Source organism: Ptychodera flava, chromosome 16 (genome assembly GCF_041260155.1).
Source record: "Ptychodera flava strain L36383 chromosome 16, AS_Pfla_20210202, whole genome shotgun sequence".
Lineage (NCBI taxonomy): Eukaryota > Metazoa > Hemichordata > Enteropneusta > Ptychoderidae > Ptychodera > Ptychodera flava.
The window spans coordinates 26,529,024-26,550,389 of NC_091943.1; the positions used below are offsets into that span (position 1 = coordinate 26,529,024).

The 21,366-nt window shown below is 38.0% G+C and overlaps 1 protein-coding gene across 2 annotated transcripts; it reads left to right on the forward strand.

The window, feature by feature from the left end:
- The first annotated feature begins 108 nt into the window (after positions 1-108).
- LOC139114432 (vesicle-trafficking protein SEC22b-like) lies at positions 109-18,641 on the forward strand. 2 transcript variants are annotated; one of them, XM_070676171.1, is made up of 6 exons: positions 154-377; positions 5,047-5,175; positions 7,343-7,449; positions 14,081-14,241; positions 15,150-15,296; positions 16,135-18,641. In XM_070676171.1, the coding sequence occupies exons 1-6, from the start codon at positions 300-302 to the stop codon at positions 16,287-16,289; spliced, it is 777 nt and encodes a 258-aa protein (XP_070532272.1). In that variant the 5' UTR covers positions 154-299; the 3' UTR covers positions 16,290-18,641. The 2 variants fall into 2 exon arrangements, with proteins under 2 accessions (XP_070532273.1, XP_070532272.1); XM_070676172.1 differs by lacking the exon at positions 5,047-5,175 and having other exon boundaries at positions 109-377.
- The last annotated feature ends 2,725 nt before the right edge of the window (positions 18,642-21,366 follow it).

The window sequence follows — 21,366 nt, forward strand, 5'->3', positions numbered from 1 at the left end:
TCTTCCTTATAAAACATTCGATTCGATTTTAGACTCGGTATCTAATCATAAAAACTGAAAGTCCAAACTGTTGTTTGCGATAATGATGAACTCGGTATATTTCGGAAGAGTTCGGTCAGCCGTTTCCGTACATGCGCAAACTGCCACGTTTGCGTCGTCGTGTATTTTATATTCGTAGAAGTTACCACTCATTCGATTGATGTAAGCTGCGAAATTTATTGAGTGTTTCCCCTCTGTGTACACGTCGACGATCGGGAGGTTTACATTCCGACTGCTACAGAGCCGCGACGCCTTAAAAAATGGTTCTTCTAACGATGATCGCCCGCGTGAAAGACGGGCTTATTCTTACAGCATCAATCGTACAAGAGAATGAACAGGTACCCCATTGGTTCCATTTTATTACATGTAAATTGACAATGCTCTTCAGGAACCGTATGTTCACCTTCACTAAATGAAACGCAACACTTACCATAGCCACGTCAGCGTTAGTCGGGTAGCCCTGATAGCGTTTGTTGATATTAGAAACATGGCTCTAATAAGTTAAATAACGTTTGCAAACAAAAAACCAGATTTAGATCTGGTCTCATGGTATGGTGTACTGACTCCCACTACCATGATGACAACAGGGAACTGTTTTCTTGACGTAACTGCAGTCTGTATAGAGAGATATCTGCTACCTCCATGGTATGAAAATATATTGCATTCGTACAGTTATGATGGTTTGCGCAGGTGTGCATTGCATGAAGGCAATGTTAAGAAACTGAAACAACAGTGGTAGTGCTATTTGTGAAGAAATAAATAAACTACTTATTTAGTTAATGATCCATGGATGTACAAAAATACATTGTATATCCATGGTTATTGATTATCAGGGACATCTGTGTTAATAGCATCAATCAGACACTTAGATCAAACTGCTTCCTAAATGAACCAGAATGTGAACTATCTGCCAGTGTAAAGACAGAGCTGTCACTGGTGCATTGTTCGCTTGTTTAATTGTCTCCAGGTACTCCATACTGGCTGAGTGTAAGCTACAGAGTACATATCCACAGTGTGCATCACATAATTTATTATTAAAAACTATCTACTGTTGATTGACCAATCAGAGTGCTCAATTCAGGGTGTTTTATTTACTCATAAAGCCTTGGTCACCAAATTCCAGAAATGAATGACAGCGCCGTAGTAAAGTACTGTCCAATCAAAAGTGAACATGTCATATTCTGTAGACATCTGGTACATTTTAATATTCAAATTTGGTAACACAGCGGAAACCAGCTGCAACACAAAATCTGCTGTGCCCTAGGGTATTTATATAATGTGCCCTAGGGCAGTTATAGGATGTTCCATTAAATTGGAAGGCTATTTCACAAATAAAAGTTTTACTTCATATCCTAAACATGTTACATTGACAAAGGGGACGGTTGACGTAAACACATTGAAAACGAAAATATATCAGTTAGGGGCGATAGTTTTTAAGTCGGATAAAACCCTCGTACTCGGGCTCTTCTGGTATATAAAGTCCAACCCTACGATAAAATGTCTCGGCCTGCGGCCTCGACATTTTATCGTTGGGTTGGACTTTATATACCAGAAGAGCCCTCGTACTCGGGCTTTATCCTATACATAGTTTTTAGGAAACCCAGCTGTTTATGTCACTATGGAAGAGTGGTACATATTGTTCTGTTCCTGTATAACGTACCTATATACCATACATGGAAAACATTTGTTTTTCTATTGCATTTAAATCTATTTAAGGATGTATGATTGGTAAAATTAAAAGTAATGTTATTTCTCTTAATTGTCAATTTTTGGATTCTCCTTTGTAACTTATCAAAATTTGTGATAAATATAGGGGTTACCGCGCTTGTTTGTGAGATACTTGACCATGAATTTTGCCATTTATGAGAAAAAATGCTGAATCAGCATTTCACACCAATGCATTTTCTATGGGCGAAATAATTCAATTCTGTTTATCTCAAAATTTGGCCCAGTGACTGTATCATTTTATTTGATCACTTTTGTTTATTTCTCTAGACTGAGCTTTATGCAAATTTTCATGAAAATGACAATAGTAGAAATTGATTTTGCAGCAAATTTTAATGTAATCCTATAGGAAGTGACAAATTCCATGTGCGCGTACAGCTCATACATCCTTAAATAGTTTGTGATCTCAACTCCTGTCAGGCCTCTTGAAATGAAAGTTCTCGTCCTCGCTAGCAATGTCGTAGACCAGAGCCCTGTCACTGATAGTCTGTTGGCATATACACGCGTACGGGTAAGTGTTTAGCTCCATAGCTAGAGCGAGCCCCATTCAACTGATTATAGAAAATCATGATCAAATGTGATCTCAATCCAGCGTGTAATTACTGTTCAATATTCAGCAGATATTTAACTTAGATTAATTGACCTTTTATTGCGTGTTAGATTTGGTATGTTGGTTTGCTTGTGACAAATCAGCCGCCATATCAGCGGCAATATCACAAACATAATAATCAACCCGTAACCTCATGCGGCATTCTCGGATATGTTGTCAGCAAGGGGGGACCCCCTCAGGAGCATGCGCAGCACAACGACCACTGCGCTTTAAGTACAAGGACATATTGCTGATAAGGTTTAAACAGAAAGGGAATATTTTCAATGATTTTGAAATTAAACAGAAATGAAAACAGGCCCTGAAAAGTAATCACTTAAAACAATTAGTTAATTAATTAAAAATGCACCTATTTGTGGAAGTTAGTATAGTATACCATTGACCTTAGTGAAGTTTTTCTATAGGGTCTGTGGGCACACAATTGTTCATGTGTGATTGGTACATGTACATAGTTTATACTAGCTTACTTGACACTTTGCCAGCATTTGCTGTTATTTCATTTTAAACCCATTGAAAGGTATGTTTTTATATACTATAGACTATAGTCTATAGAAGCTATTGGGATGGGTATCCGTCCGGCGTCAGTCTGTATGTATGTATGTATGTATGTATGTATGTATGTCCGTTTGTGAGGCGTCCATCCACTCAAATATCTTGAGAACCGCAGTACTTACTGATTTGATATTTGTTGTGTAGATGAAAAATATGATTTTGAGAAACTAATTTTTTTAATTTTTTGATATTGTTGAAAATAGGCAAATTAATGCCAAAAAAGGTGTTTTTGGTAAAAAATTTTCTTCTTCATAACCGCTGGTCAGACAGCTTTGTTATTTGGTATACAGGTCCCTAGGGGTAACCCAACTTAGATTTGTTCAAATTGTGATGAAATATGCAAATGTGTATTTTTAAGGAATTTTTTTGTCATTTTTGGTCAAATTACATTGTATGTAATTCTTGTACTGTGTAAACCCTATCAATTCACCCAGAAAAAAATAATTAATGTGATTTTAAATAATTGAATTAATTGAATCATCAAAGCCAAAATAATTTTAGTGTAGAATTATCAGAAAATTCAACTTTTTTTTACAGTTCATACTAGTGAAATGCTTATCATCTTGGAGGATTAAAACATGTAAAGGCAACTTTCCTGAATCCCAACTTTGACATATTCTGTACCGTCATTTATTGTGCCCTGTATGTTATCTAAAAGAAATTGCTCAAAATAGTCAATAGAGATAGAGATAGAGAAAGTTCTAATTTCCATTTATGGTTGACTTGGTAAGGATAAATTACTTTTTGAGGAAAAAAATAGAGTGGTCAATTAAAAGAGTGGTCAAAGTGATAGGGTTTTTATGGTAAAGCTGGGCTGTAAGATTCCTCATGTGCTATTTATAGCAATTATGCAATCTGTGTAAACAGTGCAATGAAAGTTACATGATTCCTTACAATGCTTTTGATGACCTTGAACTTCTTAAGTTTCAAACATTTGTCTCTTCAGTGTGCTTTCTCTGAGTATGTACAGTCTCAACTTATTCAACAGAACTCACTTACAATGTTAATCAAAGATATCCACCTTCTTCATCAGTACATGTGTCACAAAAGGTTATTCTCTACATAACACAGCAGAGCTCTGTCAACTGTTGAGTTGCTTGTTCTTTCAAAACTGCTGGTCAGACAGCTTTAATATTTGGTTTACAAGTCCCTAGGATGACCTAAGTGAGATAATTTCATACAGTCAGGAAATACTTAATTTTGTATCCATGTCTATAGTAGCTTCAGGGACTTTGGCCCTATGTTTATATAATCTCATCAGGTTAAATCTCATCTAGGGAATTTTCCTTTTGATGTTGTTGCTTCTCACTACATGTATAGTGTAAACACAGCCCTAACCATGGGACTGTGGTATAAGGTGCTGTCTTTTCCTGAGATAGCACCTGCGGATTTGGTGTACAGACATAAGCCATCCTCACAGGGTAATGCCACAGTGGTTTGGACTGTGACAGTCATAATACTGTATATTATTGCCTGAATACATGGTTTTTTGTGCCTGAGAGCAAATGACAATTTGCCCGCCTCCAGGAGGGCAAATTGTCTTCTGCTGCAAGGGGACACAAACCAATGTATTCAGGCAATAATATCTTTATTACATGCCTCTTCACAGTTAATGCTAGATGATATTGAGTGACATGCAGGGCATTTTCAAACAATTCGACCATAATCAACCAGTATCGAACAGAGTTTAACAAAAGTCAAAATAGCAGTGCGCGCATGGATATGTTGCATTAGTGTTAAGCGCCTACTTGATGTCGAAAACGCAGAAGGGCTTCACTGGAACCAGGTTACCATGGAAACTGGTCAGTACATCTTTCTCTGGCCTGCTAACTCCAAATGTTCCTAATCAAATTAATGCACTGAATTGCGATCACAGTAAGGCTGTAATAAATGATAATAAGGTTACTTGATGGAATGTGTCAAGACACAGCAAGTCACAGGTGCTGCTCTCAATGTGTGCAGATTAGAGTTTGTTCACATTTTTCCCCAGCTACTTTTAATGTTATTACCGGTAGATTATTTTTATAGACCTATTAATTTCGGGATTGCACTGTCACTTGTTAAATACATGTAGTGTGATTGGCTAATGGAGATGCCTATGGTGTTATCTTTGTTACGAGCAGGGTGATTGGTTTGATTGGTATGAACGTGATCTTAGGTCATCTTTGACGATGACGTCAAAAAGAAATGTAGAGTCAGCCACTGGGACCTTGCTGATGGAATATTTTTCCCAAAGAAAGCCTGTTCAAAAGGTATACTTGATTCCAACAATACATTTAGTTTATGCGTGATAAACTTCAATTTCGCTGAATTTGTGAGAGAAAAGCACCAAAAGATGTGATTTTGATCGACGATTCGAAGTTCACTAGAGTGCAGCTAGTTTTCCCCCGCCGCGCCGGCTGCCAATGTCACTACAAGTATGATAATCTTCTCAACAAATCAAGTTATTCTCAGAGCAATACCGACGCATTTTCTAGATTTTAAAAAATGAGCTAGAACTGAATTTTTTTTTTTAGAACCAACTGTTTTAAATTTGAATGGGCATTTTATTTTCATTGATTATTACGTACTAGAATCCACGGTCACAGGCATGTGTGTTGCTATCGTTACTTACAGTCACCGGCAGTTGAGTTTCCGACCGTTTTACACTGTTCTCTCCGACAGCCTTGTCTACCTACTGATATGCTATACGTGTCTGCGTGTATACACACTGTTAAAATTAAGGGTATGGTATATCAGGATATTTCATTTTATTGGGTGTCATTTTTAGCTCACATTTGGTATACCAATGTGAGGTTATCGTATAAGCTGAAGCAGTTCATTTGCATCTGATTTGCATGTCTGTATATTTGTGGGTATGTGCGGATGTATGTCCGTCACACACCGGCTCCCATACCGCCAAAGCTACCGTCTCAGTATTTGGTGTACAGGTAGATGTAGGGGTTGAGATGTGAATTTGTTCAAATGAACACATCAGTGTCAAAAATGTGCAAATGAGGTAAGAAAAAGTGAAATCCTGCAAATGTGCAGGCCAGTAAGAAACAGGCCAACTCCACTGATCTTGAATCATTTCCTGTCATTGTTTATGAACTGTTACATATTAACAGACCTGATGAAACAATAGACAGTAGAGGGGGCGAAGACCATCTATACTCAAACTAAGAGGGGCTTGTTTCTGCTATGTATGTTGCTAAAGTTGACCTCCAGTACCTAAAGTTTCAGACCTTAATTACTTTTGTCATTCCTATTTTTCTAGTTTAAATATTTCTTGTTGTTTTTCTGGTTGTACTGTGCAGAAATTATTGTCATAACATCAACATAGAATTTTCCTCCACTGAACAGATAGAAACAACATTTATTGTTGATCATTGGTAACCCATACTGGTATATACCAATTCTGATCAAATTTGAGCGACACCATATAATTGCGGTATTTTTAGATAATAAGGGCCATCAATAGAATATGTTACTAAAGGACCACGTCATAAGGTCGATGTTGGACAGATACAAATTTAAATCTAAATCTTTTGAAAAGTTTTTCATCCAACAAAGACGGTGTTATAGTTTGATTTGGTTGAGGATTCTTATGAAACAATGATGTAATTACATCTTTTTACTCCTTACATTGCCGTAATTGCAACAGGAAAACTTATTTTTCTTCTAGTTGTCTGAAATAGACATTTTTATATTGGTGCATGTGTTTACATTACATTGAATTATCTTACCGATAAGTTTTTTAACAAAAGTAAATGTGTTTTTCATTAGAATACTGTCGTTATTTTCAATTTTCCATCCTGATTGTGTTTAAGTGCAATTGGAATTATCACAGTAAAGAAATAATGGGAACATATGATAAATATTCATCAATTAAGTTTCAAAGAGTGGGACAAAACTTAAAGAATTAAGTTTTTTATTCGACATCCATCTTTTGACGTGGTCCCAAAGTTAATTAACTCTTTTCTGATTGAATTGAATATGAACCACGTCTAAGACACACAACAAAAGTACTGTTTCAGTCTCAGCTAAATGTTCAATGAATTAGTCAAACGTCACCTCAGATGCCACCAGAGAACACCATGTCCACTCCAAAATTTCATTTTTCGTCTTTCCCTCTCGCGCTCTCCCCCCTCGTTCGCTACGCTCACTCGCCACTCGGTCACTTTGTTGCCTCGCTGTCCACCAGTCTACTTTCTTAAATTAGCTGGCTACTTTTAAATATAAGGACAACACTGGATATGTGATCAGTATGTAAATGGTTTACCAAGTATCTGAACAACAAAGTTCATAAATACCTCACCTTTCAAAAGCCAGCACACGCCTGAGAAAAGTAATTTACTTGCTCACTCACTGAATAAAGAACACCCTGGCTTTTGTTCTCTTTTTTTTCACTACTTCAACTGTTCTTTTTGTATTTTTCAGAACCTGAATATCACAGATTATCAAAACCAAGCAAAGATGCTGTTCAGGAAGTTAGATGATAACTCACCAATTAGATGTAGCATTGAAACAGGATCAATGATGTTCCAGTGAGTAACCACACTTCCATTCTCCCTATCATCAATGATCATCATGCCTTGAGGTAGTTCACACTTCAAAAATGAAAGACTTACAAATCTTGCTCAAACTTTCCTAAAGCAAACTTACAAGATTCTCTTTCAAAATCAACAATAAAAATCAGGGGTCACCATGCAAATTTTAGTACTACAGAAACAAATTGCCCAATATTTACTGATATTTGAAATTTTAAATTGCTCAGATCCCAGTGTATGTTATCTCTGTTGAGGAAAATAAAGTTTCCAATTTTCACAAAATTAAGCCATTGGAAACTTTATTTACTCCTTTTATAGCTTCAAAATGAGCCCCCACAAGTGGTAGGCCAATAGCTGTAACTTTTCATGATATTTGTAATATTTTTGTTCCCCAGAACATATACATCTTATTATTATCCACAAGTACCATATGTTGATGCAATGCATTGTGTTCAATATGTAATATACATGTAATTTGTTGGCAAAGAAAATGTAGTTAGGACTTGGATTTTGTAAGCCATTGATGATAAAATTAGACAATACATATACATATATTGGCTGTTTCATCAAGTTGAACATTTGGCTTTCTGACATAATATTGGAAGTAGAACAAGAATTACAGTACATGTATTTGCAAAACAAGTATTAATAATATTAAAAAATGCATCAAAAATTACAGCTGTCAGAGCTCTAGAGCAGTGAGAGATTCCACGTTACAAGCTGACTAGAATTTTTTTAGTCATCAGTCAATTGAGCAGGTTGAAGTTCCTAAGGTTCTGCGTGTCCTTTTTCCTGCCAGACAGTATCACTAACCAATCAGCCAACAAAGTGAAAAGTAGTATTGAGCCAAAACCATAATTATGTATTTCCACCCATTTGGCTTAGCCTGTTCCAACAGCTTTAGTCCATAAAATTTTAGTGTTTACAGTATCTGCAATTTCAGGGGCCTTCAAATGTACAATTTTTTCGTTAAAATGCACCGAATGGGACATATTGTGCTTCAATAGTGCAAACGAACTTAGCCTGATGGTAAAATATGAACTTGGCAAGAAAAGGGGTATTCCACAGATAATTACAGTGTGTTAAATTGTAGGACACCATCATCCCATTTCTCAGTATTCAAGCAAGATTCACTGCAAGCTGCTTCAACCTTTCACAAATCAAGTGTAACAAACTGATACAAGCCCGCCTCGATCCTACAGTAAATGGGAATTTACATGTATTTGTACACATGGTAAAAACTATATAAGAATTATGATAAATTCATTTGTAGGTTGAAAAGTAGCTGATCTCACCCTTTGAGCGCTGTAATTTTCTCCCGCCAAAATTTCTGTGCAAAACTTTACCAGTTTTATGAATTTTTCTGTTATTTTTCGATAATTGTGGACCAAAAAGGACGTCACATTTCATTTGCTACAGTATTTGGTCCCCATGGACGAAGTCCGGGGGACTTACCGGTATAGATTGGGTCATTTATGTCCGTCTGTCCGTCCGTTCACGCAGATATCTCAGACATGCCCAGGTCAATTTCTTTCAAACTTTGCACAAGGATAGTACCCTACCCCATACAGATGTACGTTGATTTGTTTCACAATGCTATCAAATTTGGCTGTGTTAGTGGACTTTTTAGTTTACACCTCCATAGACTCCCATGTATAAGGCAGTTCTCCATAGGCTCCCATGTGTAAGGCAGTTCTCCTTAGACTCCCATGTATATTGGCCAAGAAAAGGAAAAATTTAGTTTCTCATCGTATTCATATTGCAAAAAGTATGCAGTGACAGTTTTTAGTCCCTACGGATGAAGTCTGGGGGGCTTATAGATTGGGTCAAGTCCGTTGGTTCGTCCATCCGTTCATCCATCTGTTCACGCAGATATCTCAGACATGCCAAAGTCAATTTCTTTCAAACTTTGCACAAGGATAGTACCCTACCCCATACAGATGTACGTTGATTTTTTTCACAATGTGATCAAATTTGGCCGTGTTAGAGGACTTTTAATTTACACCTCCATAGACTCCCATGTACGGTATAAGGCAGTTCTCCATAGACTTCCATGTATAAGGCAGTTCTCGATAGACTCCCATGTATAAGTCAGTTCTCCATAGACTCCCATTTAAAAGGCCAAGAAAAATAAAAAATTAGTTTCTCATCGTATTCATATTGCAAAAAGGATGGAGTGACACAGTCTTTAGCCCCACAGATGAAGTCCAGGGGGCTTATAGATTGGGTCATGTCCCTCTGTTAACACAGATATCTCAGATATTTTGACAAGATGTCACGTGACAACGTGACCTTTGACCTCATATATACATATTTGTCCATAACTCAGTAACCACAAGTGCTACACCCTTCATGTATAGTATGATAGGACACCTTATGACGCCACATATTGTACCTCATTAATTATGCACATATCTAATTTTGAGCGAGCAAATAGAGCTAGAGGTCTGATTTTTGGTATATAGAGATGACTTGAAGCAATACAATTTTTTTGACAAAATGTCACGTGACCTCAATGACCTTTGACCTGAAATATACATATTTGTCCTTAACTCAGTAACCACAAGTGGTACACCCTTCATATTTGGTATGATGAAAGACCTAATGACGCCACATACTGTACCTCATTAATTATGCACATATCTAATTCTTAGCAAGCCAATAGAGCTGGATTTCTGATTTTTGGTATATAGGGATAACTATAGGATAGAAATTTTTTGACCAAATGTCATGTGACCTCGATAACCTTTTACCTAAAATATATCTTTATGTCAATAAATAAGTAACCACAAGTGCTATGTCCTTTATATTTAGTAGGATGGGAGACCTTATGACAACACACGCTTTACCTCATTAATTATGCACATATCTAATTCTGGGCAAGCGAATAGAGCTAGAGGTCTGATTTTTGGCATAGAGGGATTAATTAGCAATACAATTTTTTTTTTCAAAATGTCACGTGACCTTTGACCTTGATTATACATATATATGTATAACTCAGTAACCACAAGTTCTATACTCTCCAATTTTGATAGGATATTAGACCTTAAGATGTCACATCTTGTACCTCATTTATTATGCGCATATGTATTTCTTGGCTGGCCAATACAGCTAGAGGTCTGATCTTTTTTCCCAATTTAGAACCATAACTTGGATATGTCTCATGTGTTTCAAATTGGGAACAACGACATAGACCTATGTGCCCATAGATCTCACCATATACACTCCAGTGATACTTCTTAATGGCCACATTTCCCTGCCCCATCAAGACTAATACTCCTTTTACAAGTGGGGACAATTTCATCATCAATGACTTGTTTAATCACGGACCTAATTAATAAAGAGGACTCTTTCCTCTCTGAGAACTTGTAATTAACCCTTTTCCTGCCAAGTCGGTGAAAATCCGCTTGAAATTCGGTGTAGCCAGAATCTAAGCTCTGGTGACCGTTATTCTCCCAACCCGGTGGAAATCGGGCCCTTTTTGGGTACCCCCTTTCCTGCCAAGTCGACGGCACTACGTTTTGCTATCCCCTGTGCGTTTAGGGGTCATCCGAGGAGAGGTTTTCTGACAAGGAACGCCTTTTCCCCTCGAAATGGGTTCGCAGGGAGTCGATAGACAGGGAAAGGTGCAGAAACCTGTCCGCCAGTCCCCCACACCCGAGGGGGGCTGGGTTTTTTTACCGCTTTTAGCGGACTTGGCAGGATAGCATGGTGACGTTTTCTGGCGGAGTTGGACGTACTTGGCTGCCTGGCATTATAGAGATTGCTGCCGAACTTGACCAACTCGGCAATGCTAATCTAGAAGGCTACCTCTTGCAAACGACTTGGCAGATGGTGCCGATGGTGCGAGACGAAAGTCACTTATTCAGTTGTGCGTGACTGAAAATGAGAACGTATTTTTGACGGGACGGCTCGACTTGTTCCTCCTATGGAACGGATATGAACGACTCGGAAATACCATTACAAACTGGTGTCCGACGTACTAGGCTGGGCTTCAGCTCTGCAAGTTCAAGCCAGGCAACGTCCTTCACCGCCTTGGCCGTGCCATTCAATGGACGTAGCTTTGGATTTTTATTTATTCCATCGTCCGAAGTATTGGCTCTGGTTTGCAGGCAAACGTATCCTTTTGCCGACGCATTAGTAACTACGTACGCTGTTTGCGTACAGAGAATTCAAAGGTGACATAAGGTCAATAAGCTACGGGGATACCGCCTGCACTGAGCAGGGACTGCTTTTGTTATGCAAACCAGCTAGCAGTACAATATGGCTGCCAGGCATGTGGACACGTCGATGGCTAGAACAATGGAAGCATATTGCGTTGCACCCGTGCATCGCAAAAGTGAACTAAAGACTTGGGTGTAGTGACTGGTTATCACTGGTTAGCTGCAGCCCAAGCCATGTCGGTACAACCCGTACCTGACTGAGGACCACTTGATTAAGTCAGTAATGAACGGTAACACTCGTAAACCAACTCCCAACTGAGCTGGCTAAACTACGTGGAGCTGTGCTTCAATGGCTCAGCCATGTCGTTAATACAACGGCAAAAACGTAGTTTTGTGCTACACTGCCAAGTCGTTGAAGGTACGTATTCAATTGACCCTACCCTGGGGAAACAGGACAGGTTTGCCGGTGCCGCCACACCCCTAGCACGACCCCCAGGGTCTCTGACTAACAGACGAGTGAGGTGATGTTTGTGCCTAGCGGATGTGCGCAATACTGAAGGAGTTTATTTCCGAAAAAATAAACATGAAACGGCAATAAAATAACGCACTCCCAGGGGCAAACAAAGCCGTGACCTCAATTTTTTTCTGCAGTAACCCTTGAGCTCCTTCCCCTGTCTACGGGCATGTAGAAATTATCGAAGTCTAACACGTATAAGTACAGCTAAAACTACCCTGAAAATGGGCAATTTCTGCCAAAATGGCTGGCAGGATAACGTGCGGGAGAGCCAATCTTTTGCAGGCACATATTATGGGGCGGTTTTCTACTGACTTGGCAGGATAACGGACAAGGACGCTCGGCAGGAAAAGGGTTAAAGTACCCATGAACAAGTGGGGACTGTGTCATTGTCAATGACTTGTTTCTAATAATTTTGGCAAAAATCTGAGAAAAATTGACTGGGGTCTATGTTATAAAGGGGACAAAAATAGACTTTGGCACTCAAAGGGTTAATCTTCAATGTAGGAGTAATATACTTGTCTTACTGAAGTTTTCCAAATGGTAAATAATTATGCTCCCTAGGATCATGTTTAACTATAATATGATATAATATGAGCCAAGTGTACTCTAATTCTGTGTCAGCCTTTCGTTGAACTAGGTAATTCCCATAGGATGTACATGTCTTCTCAACCATATTTGAAATCAATACAACCAACTACATGTAAAACCCCTTTCCAGTCAATGACTGTTGATTGTACAATATCAGGTGTCAAAATGTAATTTTTTGCCAACACATACACTGTACATGTCAGGTTTTGAATCGGCAAGCGCCAGCTTTTTGGTACCTGCACAATGTCAGATTTCACCAGTACCATAAGAAAAAGATATTAATTTCCCCTGCGATCTTATGCAGTCTTTATTTCAGATCCATGGAGTATGGCCCATGACATGTTGGTAATATTTACTTTTAGGCCAGGTCAGACTCTCTCACAGCCCCTCGACAGCTACGCCTCAAACCTTGCAAGTGCTGTCAGCAGGTGAGCCTAGAGCAGCTCGGCTTTGAGCTGATGAAGCTGGAGAGGCAAAGTCTCTCAACGAGTTAGCCAAGCTGGCTCAGCGAGCCTCACTTGCTATGAAGACCGTTGAGGGGCGCATCACCATATGCTTCAAGATACGAGTTGTGTGGTGAACTGTACAAGGGGCTGTGAGAGAGTCAAAGGTTAGGCATTGTCAAACAGAATATTGTGTTTCGCAAGACTTCTTCATCTGGAATGACATGTGGCTTCATGCTTTCAGTCAGTTAATTTATTTTGATTTGTAATAAATTATGTAAATTTTGCCAATTTACATAACTAAATTTACAGAATGATTCAATGATTAGGTAGTATTATTTTCAACATGCACAGTGTGCAAGTTGGTCTTGAAATCTACTTGCACCAAGCTCATATGGGCATATGTGCAGTGTGCATGTGGAACATAGAAATAATTAGACATTGATTAGGATTACCTACCGTACAGCTCATATGAAGCCTGCAGTAGTGTGCTACATGTATGTGCTGGTACTTGCCAATCTTTAAAATTAGAATATAATTTCCAAGCCTTTTGTCTCTTTTGTTTCAAGACTTTGCATGTCTACTGGGTTTTAATGGTCTGTTTGCTATTTCTGTCTGTTTTTTCTGTCAGAAAAAATAGGCCAGCCAAAAGCAGAGTTATGGCACCACACAGGGACTATGATAGTCTGTGTGATTGGAGGGGACTGGTGTTACAGTCTGCCCTCTTATGCTAATGGCAGGCGACAATACAAACCTGCTTTTCTTTGTGCACTTGTTATAAATAAATAAACTAAAATAAAATTCTGAAATAGAATGTTTGCTACTAAGATCTGTTTGTTTTGGTAACATTTGTACATTCAGTACAAATATTTTAGTCAAACTTGACTCTCACCACCATTATCTTTCTTCTTTTTCAGCTATCTCATAGACAAAGCAGTTTGTTATCTGGTTCTATGTGAGAGAGCTTACCCCAAAAAGTTAGCCTATACATATTTAGATGACCTACAGAATGAATTTCACGCACAGTATGGACGGCGGGTCAGCATGGTATCTAGGCCATACGGTTTCATTGAATTTGGTAAGCTACAGTGAACACCCAGTATCAAAGCAGTTGAGACCATGTATACATACTTCTGTTATGTCAATTGAAGTGATAGATACTCTTTTCAAGATTTTTGCTGCAGTTTTGTCACAGTGTACTATTTCCAGTTGTAGCTGTGAAGCCAGTGCAGTTTCAACTGCAGAATAGTAGATTGTCTAGGATCTTTGGGTAATTTTTCAGCTCTAAAGGTTTAACCCTTTTCCTGCCAGACAGTATCACTTCCCCATCAGCCAAGTCAGTAAAAAGCTGTATTGAGCCAAAACATGACATATTTTCACCCACTTGGCTTGGTCTGTTATAGCATCTTTAGTCCAAAAAAATCAAGTTTACAGTATTTATGTTTTCAACAGCTTTCAAATGTACAGTATTATGTTGAAATACACCATATGGAATATGTTGTGTTTCATTAATTTTAACCATCTTGACCTGATGGTGAAATATGGACTTGGCAGGAAAAGGGGTATAGTAGTTCACTATGGCCATTCACAGTGACCAAGCGGTGAAACATGCAGTGTTTGTATTCAGAAGAATGTTAACATTGGCTCTTCACAATCAGTGACTCGTATGTAAATTAACGTCTACGGCAGGCAGAGGAAATGTCGTGCACAAAGGTTACTGTGCTCAATCAGTCTTCCTCAATGTCTATAGTCATAAATAATGATCAAGTGCCCAAACAGGAAAAAATGTGAATCGTCAAAAAGTTGCAATCTGCAGAAAAATGTCAGCTCCAGTGAGATAAATTACACAAATGCTGTAAATTTGGTTAAGGTTTAATAAAGCATGCTATCCGTCGATTCTAAATTTATTGAGAATTACACACATTTGTCAATGGGGATTCTTTCCCAGTGGACTGAAACACTCTGGACTTGACTTTCCTTCCTCAGACGCTTGCATACAGAGAATAAAGAAGCCGTACATGGATGCAAGGTCAAGGAGACATGTCAACGTCCTCAACAGTGAACTTCAAGATGTGCAAAGGATCATGGTACAGAATATTGATGATGTGTTAGCCAGGGGTGTAGCTTTATCTGGTAAGTGAATGGGTACTAATTGACCCTGAGAGCTGATTGTGCATCTAATCTGTTGCCCGTTTTTCTTTTTCTTTGGCCGATATAGGCATTCTTGTTTCTATGCATGCCTTTTGCAATGAGAAAGTCCACCTGATTAGGTTATATATATACTTCAAACAGGCAAAATACGGTAATCATTCGTTCCTTGGTGAACATTGAAATGGTGTAGTGTACCTTTCTGTGTGTCTGTGTGTGTGTGTGTGTGTGTGTGTGTGTGTGTGTGTGTGTGTGTGTGTGTGCAAGTATTGCAGATCCTTGAGTGAAACATCGTGTGTGTGAGTAGGGAAAAACATATTTTACTTACAAAATGTTACGTCGCACTGTCTGTCTGTCTGTCAGCTCAACCCTTTCACCCCATTTCCCTGTATAGATGTCCAGCTTTACAATGGAAAACAAAGGATTGGACCAAACCACTATGGTTGAAGGGGTTAAATTGTCACATATGTGATTTAAATGTGTGGAGTCAAGCTTACTACATGTATATCACAAAAAGCCATTGTTTTGCTGATGTTTTGTTTGTCACGAATGAACAAGACTAAAAAGTGTTCTAGCTTTTCAAAAATATGTAAATGTTTTCCATAGTTCTATATGTCAATTAAATAATATACAGAGCGTGTACACCTCGTGAAAGCCTGCTATGCATTGGAGTAGAGGTCTATATATGCAATAAATACACGAGAGTCATCTCTCGTTCATATATGCATTGGAGTAGAGGTCTATGCATGAAGTGCACTTTGAGAATGTAGACAGCAACAAACTTAGGCCATCCATTATCTAATTTTTTTCCCTTTCATTGCAGTTCTTGATGACAAAGCCAGCAATCTTTCAACTTTATCCAAGAAGTACAGACAAGACGCCAAATATTTGAACCTCAGATCAACGCACGCAAAAATCGCTGCCATAGTCGTTATCATCATCATGCTCCTCGTGTACATCAGATACTGGTGGTTCTGAGCAGTCTTCACAAACCACATCAAGAAATGCATTTTTCTCCTCAGTTCTGTATGTGTCCTGTATGTTTTGTTTGCAGGATGTATACAGCTTGAATGAATTCTTTCACTCCCAGAGTCTCTGTATATTGATTCACCCACCTTATTGAAAACTGAAAACAATACATCATGGCGAAATGGTTCAATTCACCCTGTGCAAGCAAATCTCACTACAGGGGTGAATGAAGTGGGCTGACCATACACATGACTGTTTCAAGCTTTTTTGTTCGCCTGTTCATGAATTTCCCTGTTCACATTCACTACTTTGTTTAATTCAAGACAACATAATGTCCCTGTAGTCCATCAGTTTCTTATTTGCTCTCCTACATGTATACAGTTGACATGTTGTGTAACTTCAAACTGTAATATGTACAGGGTTACATGTTCATTCTGTTTTTCAAGTGGCCATCTTTATCAATCATTTATCTGAGAGCTGCTGATCTTAATTATTATAGATTAATAAAAGACAAATTAATTTTGTATCTGCTGACGTGTTACAGTGATATTTTGCAGCATTTTGCCCAGCTGGCCATTATTTTTTTCAATTGAAATTCAAGCTATTTATATGATATGTTCCTCTTCCAGGCCAAGTTCAACATTTCAGTGTAATGTGGTGTTGCCGAGCAGTAGGAAAATATTTGCTAAAAGCAGAAATATTAAATCTGTGGCCGAGGAATATGAATGGTTTCATGAAAAATCGTACTCCTAACATTGTGTAACTTGGAACCACAGCCCAGAACCACAGTGACTATTTTTAGAAAGCTGTTGTTCCTCTTATCCTTTAGAGTATAGTTTTTGAAACAATCAATTTTTTTCAGTGTTAATTTTCTGACATTTAGCAATCAAAGTGTTCACAGTCATTACCATTATAAATAATTTGACAACAGTAGTAAAATTTTTACAGGTATTGTCTTTCAGAAATTTTACAAAGTTTAAGTATCTGGCTGAGCAGCAGTTTACGGAATTAAACAATACATCGTAAGAGTTTTGATAGCTCTCATAAAGTTTGATAAACCAGTTGGTTTCATTTCCCACTTTTTTGTGTCTTAGTCCAAACTGACATTGTATATAATGAACAAATTATTCATTAGTATAAACCAACTGCTGTAAAATATGTGCTGTAACTGTCTCCAGCTGTAGATTTGACCACAGAGTACAATAATAGCAGATGTTTCTCCTTTGTCGCAAACTTGGATTTTTGCTTCTCCTGTTACCTCTGAGCAGTTGTACTAGCCTTGCTATCTTCCTACTGTAGACAAAAAATTGTGGGTGTCAGCGTTATGTGTGACCTTTTTATTCACATTTCGGCAAGACCGAACAATGCTGGGCCCTTCTGAGCAATTTCAAAAATCACTATAATCCTGGGGGGTCAGGTTGCTTCATAAAGCAACAGAGGGCCCCCTAAGGAAACCTAATTATTTCCACAATTCTGTTTGGGAACAGTGATCTTCAGTTGTGCCCACATTTCCTGATACAGAGAAACAGTAGTGTGTCCCAAATTTCCATATAAACAATCATTTTGGTTAACCTTGATCCTGCCAAGTTCATATGTCACCATCCAGTCAAGTCTGTAAAACCCAATGAGGTGTAACAGGTCCCATATGTTGCACTTAATAAAAACTATAATATTTAAAGGCCCTTGAATACCTAGATTCTGGAAATTTAACTTTTTACTGACCAAACCTGCTGGAATAGTATACCATACCACCACAAGTAGGTGAAAATATGTATGGAGTTGGCCCAATACCACTATGCTTACTTGGTAGATGGGAAACAGTACTGCCTGGCAGGATTGGGGTTAGATAAGGAGAAAGTTTGCAGAGGGTACAACATTTGCCAGTGTTCTAAAACACAGTTGTTAAGAAAATGAGTGAAACTGGCATGCAATGCCTTGTGCATTGTAATGACATCAGGTACTGGTTTATGTTATGCAAATTGACTGCTTACTGTCATTATGGTGCCTTATAAATGAGCGACAGTTGTCACGTTTTAACGATATGCAGTATTGGAATTGTTTTAATCAGCAGCAAATCAGTTTGTCACTTCAAATGGCCAAACCCAGTTTGACCAACTCTCCATAAAAAATCTGAGCCGCTCAAAGTCCTCAATCTAAATAGATATGTGTATTATTATATAATTATGTCACCTTCAGTCGACTAATATTTTTTTCTCAATATTAAGAGAGTATGTATAATTATGATGATATTTTTCAGAGTTTTCACCATGGATTTTTTGCTATCTCAGATGTTTTAATTCTACCAGAGAATTTTTTCAGTTGTTGATTTTAAAATAAACAATGTCAGTATGTTCTACCATATGTTGTGCATCTGCTTGTCATTTTGTTCGACCAATAGACAACGAACAGTTTGCATTAAATTTGTACTTGACTGCAAGTAACCTAGTACCAAAGTCAGGAGATCATCAAGAATAGATTGAGAGCAGGCCCATTTTTCTAGATTAGAATAAAAAGATCGGTCTCCATGAATCAAACCTTTCTTCAAATTCAAGAAGCAAACTGCACAAAATTAAACTACAAGATTTCAAAAATTTTGGCAATTGTGGTAATTTTACAGGAGGGGAGAGTAATTTTCCATGCAAGTAAAATAGTCTTACAACCATAAAAGAATATAAGTGGGCTGTGGTTTTAAGAGTGTTTTTGTGAAAGTCCAGACTTCCCTAAAAGTTCAACACTTTACTGAATCAGGAATTAAACTATTTATCAAATGAAATTATCTAACACGCCACTCCACGTGGTAATGTCCAATGGCAGTTTCGAGAGAGGAGCAGAATTGTTGGCATGCTCCATCAAACGGGCAAGTCATGATGCACTTTTTGAAGGGGCAGGATTTTCATCAGCTTGTATCCGCTACCACTATATGGTAGCTCTATGGATGAATTGAAATCGTATTTTCATTGAAAAAAGGGTAGAAACTTATTTGCTCAACACAGGCTTCTAAATGATGAGTCGTCACAAGCAGATAGCTCAGATCAGAAAAGTGGAAAAGTTTTTTGTGTTGGAAAAACTATCCCTAAGACATATTCTGCCTCAAAGTTGGTGACAATCCCTGGTACCAGAAATAAAGATTTGCTCGCAACAGACAAGCTCATAACACATTTATACTATATGTCATAGGGAATAATTGTGCATAATAGTCTTATTGACCAGCTAAAGTCATGTGACATGGCAAAGTTACACAATCAACCAGAAATCACTGAGAATTTACAGTATATGATCTCCATAGAAATGAAAACCCCTGGTGAAGTTAAAGACACAAAATGAAACTATGTTTTACACTTTCCGTTTTGTTAGAACTCGAAAAATGTGATATTGGAATAGTTCTCAGAGAAAAATTACAGTGGAGATATATTTGCTGCCAAACCGGATTTGAATTTCTGAACTTGTATATGTGAAAAGAGATCAATGCGCCATGAAATTTCTACATATAAGCTAAATATCCAGTTAACATCTTTTTACTAGTTCCGATGTCATCAATCCCTCATACTGCATTAACGACTCATTAAATGTCAGCTCAAACATTTTCGAGAGCACACCGCCATTCGGTGATGTTATTAGGGGCCCAAGCGGACCGGCTGGGACCCTATTGTTATTGCTCAAGTTCTACTGACTTCCTCTTCTTCTTCTTCTGCCGTTTCTTTGCTCACCTAGATCTCTCGAACGGCTGAACGAAAACTTCTCAAAATTGCAGGGCTAATAGGAGCCAATTAGTACTCGTGCACCTGACCCTTGAAATTTTGATTGGTCACGTGACCTGGCGGCCATATTGGATTTTCCAAAAACCTAAAAATGGCTTCTGCAGAAGACGTAGGGGTCTAGTCGATTTGAAATTTTTTGTATAGCAAGCATGACCTAAGGTCTTTACAATTTGCAAATAAAATCGCATGCGGTCACGTGACCTTGGCCGCCATATTGGATACTCTAAAATACTCATTTAATCTTTAAAAATCTTCTTCTCCAGAACCAAAACACTAATTGAGCTCAAATTTTACTCATGTTATCATTACAGTGATCTCTTTCAAGTTTGCAAAAATCATTTTGATCGGTCACGTGGTTTGGCCGCCATATTGGATTTTGCAAAAAATCGTTATTTAATCTTTAAAAATCTTCTCCTCCAGAACCAAAACACCGATTAAGCTGAAATTTTACTCATGTCATCCTTACAGTGATCTCTTTCAAGTTTGCAAAAAAACATTTTGATCGGTCACGCGGTTTGGCCGCCATATTGGATTTTGCGAAATCACAATTTAATATTTAAAAATCTTCTTCTCCAGAACCGATTCACCGATTGAACTAAAATTTTACGTCTATCATCTAAAGTGTGATCTCTTTCAAGTTTGCAAAAGGCGTTTGGATCGGTCACGTGGTTTGGCCGCCATATTGGATTTTGCAAAAAATCGTTATTTAATCTTTAAAAATATTCTTCTCCAGAACCACAACACCGATTAAGCTCAAATTTTACTCATGTCATCCTTACAGTGATCTCTTTCAAGTTTGCATAAAAACATTTCGATCGGTCACGTGGTTTGGCCGCCATATTGGATTTTGTGAAATCACAATTTAATCTTTAAAAATCTTCTTCTCCAGAACCAAAACACCGATTAAGCTGAAATTATACTCATGTCATCCTTACAGTGATGTCTTTCAAGTTTGCAAAAAAACATTTTGATCGGTCACGCGGTTTGGCCGCCATATTGGATTTTGCGAAATCACAATTTAATATTTAAAAATCTTCTTCTCCAGAACCGATTCACCGATTGAACTAAAATTTTACGTCTATCATCTAAAGTGTGATCTCTTTCAAGTTTGCAAATGGCGTTTGGATCGGTCACGTGGTTTGGCCGCCATATTGGATTTTGCAAAAAATCGTTATTTAATCTTTAAAAATATTCTTCTCCAGAACAACAACACCGATTAAGCTCAAATTTTACTCATGTCATCCTTACAGTGATCTCTTTCAAGTTTGCATAAAAACATTTCGATCGGTCACGTGGTTTGGCCGCCATGTTGGATTTTGTGAAATCAC